At 36.9% G+C, this 6,000-nt stretch overlaps 1 protein-coding gene across 1 annotated transcript; it reads right to left on the reverse strand.

The window, feature by feature from the left end:
* Positions 1–64: 64 nt before the first annotated feature.
* LOC21392973 (cationic amino acid transporter 2, vacuolar) lies at positions 65–5,736 on the reverse strand. Its single transcript, XM_010099124.2, has 14 exons — positions 5,234–5,736; positions 4,690–4,891; positions 4,330–4,414; positions 3,737–3,877; positions 3,477–3,595; positions 3,281–3,377; positions 2,963–3,135; positions 2,807–2,873; positions 2,556–2,714; positions 1,722–1,995; positions 1,392–1,500; positions 1,135–1,247; positions 757–832; positions 65–465 (listed from the first exon to the last, which is right to left on the reverse strand). Exons 1-14 carry the CDS (start codon positions 5,388–5,390, stop codon positions 309–311), a joined length of 1,929 nt encoding a protein of 642 aa, XP_010097426.1. The 5' UTR covers positions 5,391–5,736; the 3' UTR covers positions 65–308.
* Between the last annotated feature and the right edge of the window lie 264 nt (positions 5,737–6,000).

Genomic DNA, 6,000 nt, shown 5'->3' on the forward strand with positions numbered 1-6,000 from the left:
AGGAAAAAAAAATCAACCTTACAAATTGGTATTGTATTGGGAGAGGGAGAGAGCTTTATTGTAATAAATAAAATAGAATTTGTTGATTGGAGACGCTATTTACATTGCAGGAGCATGCCCTTGCTACAACCATAAACAACATCTATCATACACTGGAGGACTAAATTTTTTCAGTCCTTTCTAAGAGATTAAAAAACAAATAAATAATGCGTGATCGGAAATTCATGTAGAACTTATCACTTTAAATTAAAAGAAAAAAAAATCTTCTACAAGCCAGACAACACATGCATTGTCATCCACAACAGTGTTCAAGCCACATAGCTTGCCGAGCTGCGATAGATTTCATCGGCACGTGCTACCGGGACATAAACTGCGTCACGAAGAGAGCTGTGCGTACGGCCGTAGAATGCATAGACACATGCCCCTATGACTAGCCATACCGAAACTCGCAACCAAGTAGCAGCTCTGCATGTCATAAGGAAGGCAAATTTGCATTAAAGAAGGAAAGTGATTTTGTCTTTGAAAGAAAAATTAGACAACACTGGAAACCCCATTTCTAAGGACAATCTCTTCTATTAAAAACAAAAAAAAACTAAAAAAGAAAACAGCTATTTCATTGCCATGCTGCCATTACCCAATTGCTCCATTTCTTTTCCCTTTTTATTTTACTCAGAAACGAAAATTTATTTTAAAAAAATGGTTGCATAAAATATGCAAAAGGAAAGAAAGAAAATGGACTCATGGCTTGATAGTTACCCGAGGTTTATTAGGAGGTAGACATTGATGAGAATACATGCAATGGGCAGCAATGGAACGAACGGACAAATGAAACCTGAAAAAAGGAACCAAGAAAAAATCTTTGTCAACAGATAAATTTTACCTTAGATCGCGATGAGTAAAAAATTGCATTTCAAACTAAACAACTACAAATGATATGATGATAAGTCCCAAGTACAAGTTTAGAAGTTCCAACTTTTTAATACACATTTGACGTGTTCTTTCATTGGTAAGTGTTAAAAAAACTGCCACCTTAATTCGTATTCAAAAGTTGCATCTACATTAATTGGTATAAGAACGTTGGTAAAATAGTCGGTACCCCTTATGGTGAGCAACATGAAGTTATAGTGAGCATACCTCCTGTATGTCCAAAGTTGTGCCGTGCGTCATCTTGATCTATACATGTCAGCACGATCAGGCCAAGTAAAAGAAGAATGCCGCCAACTCCACAGAGTGTGAGACGAAGAAAGCTGGACAAAAGAACAATGTTGTAAAAAAGTCTCAAGAGAAAAAAGAAGAGAAAGTGCAACAATTTTGTTTCAACTCCCAGGTCAACCAGAACAAACAGAACTACAAGGTTCCTTTGGAAAAGCGGCTAATGTCTGTCAACCTACCTGGGAAGGCCCAAACTTGAAGCCGAATATGTTAGGAGAAAGGCCCCAATGCATGTCAACATTATTGTCCAGCCTGCAATTTCTCGCCTTTTCTTTTCATTCATAACATCTGCAATGGTCGACATGTAGGTTACATAAAGCATTCTTCCGAAAAAACCAGAGAAGAAAGGAAAACTACACAACATGAAACAAAGTGTATACATTTCCAAAAGCCAGAAATGCCTAAATACGGCCAATTTCATTGAAAACAAAGCAATATACGATAACAACATCCATCGGATGTACGTCATGGCAAATCCATGCAGCGAGAAATGAGTGTAGAGGACCTACAATTGCCTAGATTTAGCTGTTTGGATATCAGAGGAATTTCAACTGATATGTCCACTTGCTCAAGTAGAGGTTGAGTACTATCCTTGGAAGAACCGACGATAACCACAGGATCTTCCCCGTTGATCCCCTTAGTACTCCTACCATACTGCAATGAGTGTGAAGCAAACGAATCCTGAAGTGATGATGACAATGGCATCTCATCCGGTGGGACATATCTGAGTATCAATACAGATATTGCTACCATAGTAAATGCAAGGAGTGTACCGACGCTGACCTGCAAAATTTGCCGTAATTCAAATTCATTAAAATACACATGCGCACACACACATATATGTATATATTTCTTGAATCTTGGCTACAATCCAGAAAAAAATTTAGATGTGTATAGTAGTTTCTGCTAACAGATAAATATCCTATGTTACTCTTGGAGAGCTTCAACAACATGGTAGTTCGTGTGCTCAGCAAATTATTTGGATTTGAAATATATGTTGGCGAAACATTCAAGTGGTCTCCCTTCATACTTTTGCCATCATGATTAACATGATGTAAAATTACCACTTGAGATTCCTAAATGTTAAACTAACTATCTAAGTTATCTGTTATAAGAAAGATAAGTTGCAGAAAAACAAAAGATAAGAAGATCATAATCAATGTTCCAGAAAAAAGCCAATTATATCAGTGTATTCATTGATTAGTGTGATTTACTGTTCACATTGTGAACCTAATCTGCAGTGCTCTTTCTACTACTTGAAACTACCATACTTGCATGCTTCTCTGTATTCATTGCAGCAGAAAGGGGCGCAATAATTATCCTAAAAAAAGGATGCAACATACCATTCCCGCTAACTGTGAAACATCCATGAAGAACGACAATGCTGCAGCCCCTATTCCAGTTGCCACCGTGCTCTTGAGGGGAACTTGTGTGCGTTTGTTAACCTCCGCAAAAAATCCTGGCAGCAACCCATCTCTAGACATTGCCATCAGAATACGTGGCTGAAGAGGAGGGAAAAAAGGCAGTGACAGTGACTGTCAATTACTTTTGAATTGTAATAGAGGAAAAGTACTTAAAGAACTAATCAACATACCTGAGGAAGAAGCGAACCCATCAATGTTGAGCAGAGTGCAGTAACCGCTCCAACAGTTATCACATACCTTCAACCACAAGCAGAAAAATGTCTCCTAAGCTTACAAGTCCCAAAGGTTTCGAAAAAGTTTCTAGCAAATCAAGACTATACACTTACGCAGCCCATTGCATCCCATGGCTAGCAAATGCAGTGGAAATGGGAGTATCAGGATCCATTGCATAATAAGGGACTAAACCCACAATAACAACAGAGACCAACATATACAATGCACAACAAAGGGATAGTGCAGCGCCAATACCCAGCGGCAGATCTCGTTGAGGGTTTTTGACCTATGGAAAAACAAGAAACATAAATGCAAAAGTAGATTTCCTTTCAAGTCACAACCCCACACATCTCTCATAAAAATGGAATTTCTTCCACGCATACCACTAGGAAGAGTAAAGCAAGTTAATGAAAACTAAAAATTAAAATTACCTCTTCAGCAGTGCTGGCAACTGAATCAAAACCAATGTAGGCAAAGAACACCGTTGCAGACCCAGCAAGCATCCCATCTACCCCAAAGGGAAAATACCTTTTCAAACAATAAGGAAAGAGAAACGAAAAATTAACTAAATGATAACCTACATGAAAATGTAGAGAAGTACAAACAACCATAATTAAGAAAGTGTACCCAACAGGAAGTTCGTATCCAACCCATCCAGTCTTGAAGCCCAAGTAAGCACCTGCTATTATGACAAATAGCAGCGCACATACATTTGCTGTTGTCACTATCGCTTGGGCCAGTGTACTCTACAAAAGTTGTGTGTCTTAAGCAGTAATCAAAGGAGGGAGATAGAAACAAACAATTTCACACCAAAAAGAAGGAAAACGATCACAAATACTACTGAGATAACAAAAGGCAAAAAAGTGAACATTCAAATTACAATTTACCTCCTTGATTCCCACAGACAATAGCCCAGTGACAACAAGTACTAGAACAGCCGCAAAAGGGTCGACCATAATGTCAAGCCCAGGGATGTACTGACGAGAAAGAAAAGCAGGCAGATTGTTCTCTCCTCCGAAAAGGAATCCCTGAAAAACAAAAAAACAAAAATGAATAGGCAGCAAAGTAAAACTAGTGTGCTTGTTGCTGAAGAAACTATATATATTAACTACTTTTCCTTTGTACAATTTTGTATGCACAAACACACGATAGATGGGTGGCAACTAAAAGTCTTAAATATTGATGGTGATCCTAATCAATTATCTATATACTCATTACAAAATGAATCTGATAGAGTCTGTATTAATGTTTAAGAGCCTTTAACTATCATGATAAATGGGGGAAAAATATTATGGTCATGTTGTGTGGAACATAATAATTTTCAGATAAGATAGGAGCAAGAGCAGCGTTAGAAAATATTCGGTGAACAGATAGAATAAGTTCAACAAAGAGTTATACTTTAGCGGCAATAGTTATAAATCTTGCTCCACTCAGACACACTAATACTAAAAGGTTTGAAAATGTAAAAGAATTCGGGTACCAGATTCGGAGATATCCCTCGCGCAACAGCTGCACCACCAATTGTATACTCCAGTATCAAAGCCCAACCAACCAACCAAGCAACACTGTGAAAGTTCATAGTCCAGCGTATGATCAGTAGAAGAGCATCGAGTTCATGTATCAATCACACACCAAATACAATAATCAAGCACAAAACATAGCATTGGCAAGATCAAATTCATCATAAAGAGGTAAAAGAAGTTTGAAATAGATAATTTCTCCCATTTGACAATAATCTTATTAAAAGTAAGCGCATTCTTTGACTCACAGAGTGTCAATCATAACTTAGATTCAAAACTTTTAAAACACCTCATCAACAACAGAATCATAAGAAAAATACCCTTCTCCAACGCAAATATAAGAGTAATGATAAGCACTCCCCGCGGAAGGGCAACGGCTTGAGAGCTCGGCATAGCAGAATGCTGAAAGAGCAGCAGCTATTCCAGCCACTAAAAATGAAATGGTCAAGGCCGGTCCAGAATGCTCTCTAGCAACTGTTCCAACAAGGATATAGACTCCGGCTCCAATTGTTGAGCCAACTCCTAATCAAAGTGAATAACAATTCAACCATGAGTTTCGAAAAACAAACTACTAAAGATTAAAAATTTACATGTCAAAGTCGAAGCTCAAAAATTTATTATATCAGCTCAATCAAAAGCATACATAGACATAACCATAGATCTTATCCAATGAGAAAAATCATACAAGAAGTTATAAAAGCCACCTAAATAAAACAAGAAGCTTTGAGAGCAAAAGCATAGGGAAATGAATATAAAAACACAAAACAATCCAAACCCAGCAAGAGAAACAACCCAAAATCCACTTTAAACAAATTAAAAACAACAACAAGCAAAAAAATAAAAAAGCAGAGAGAAAATGTTTACCAATAGCGATAAGATAAGGAACAGATAGCTCCTTGGCCAATTGATGAGGGCGTGAGTTAGAATGAGCAGAATCCACTTGTTTTCTCCTCACCAAACTCTTTAATCCAACCCATGAACGCCCACCACCTTCTTGTGAATCAACCGAAACAATACCCATCACCAGTAATTTAAGGAACAAAGACAAAAAATTATTCTTAAATATTCCCTACAACACCCAAAAGGACAACAATAATCAAAGAGATTTTTGATCTTGCCCAGGTCCCCAAAAAAAAAAAAAAGATTGTTTGTTGTCTGTCCAAGCGGGTCTCTCTGGTTTTGATCCTACCAAGATTATTTCACATGAACCAAAAAAAAAAAAGGAAGAAGAAAGAAATCTGCCCGCGTACACTTTACCCAGAAATGAAAAAAAAAAAATTTGTCGCGGGCAGATTCTGGGAAGAAAGAAAGGAAATTTCTTCTTCTTCTTCGTTTGATGACAAGAGAAGGAAGGAAGCCAAGGGAGAAAAGTGAGGAGTTTGAGATTCTGTAGCTTTCAATCAATGTGTTTTATATTTTATTATTCACCAAAAAAATTAAATTTTTTATTAAATTATATTTTTATGGCCTTTCAAAAAAAAAATATTTTTTATGGTCAGAGTATGTGTTTCTGACAAGCCGTCGGTAAATGGATTATTGTTTTTTTTTTTTTTTGGTCAGTAATTTTGTAAAGTGCATACTTTGGATATCCATATTCCAAAGTTTTAACTAATTAGTTCTTAATCTTATTT

The sequence above is a fragment of the Morus notabilis genome, unplaced genomic scaffold (assembly GCF_000414095.1).
Source record: "Morus notabilis unplaced genomic scaffold, ASM41409v2 Scaffold1404, whole genome shotgun sequence".
Lineage (NCBI taxonomy): Eukaryota > Viridiplantae > Streptophyta > Magnoliopsida > Rosales > Moraceae > Morus > Morus notabilis.

Coding starts and splice junctions, on each gene's coding strand:
- LOC21392973 (XM_010099124.2), bottom strand. CDS start 5,390: ATGGGTATTGTTTCGGTTGATTCACAAGAAGGTGGTGGGCGTTCATGG. Junction 4,892..5,233: donor TCCTTATCTTATCGCTATTG/GTAAACATTTTC, acceptor CACTTTGATTAG/GAGTTGGCTCAACAATTGGA. Junction 3,878..4,329: donor GAGGGATATCTCCGAATCTG/GTACCCGAATTC, acceptor TTTGTTTTTCAG/GGATTCCTTTTCGGAGGAGA.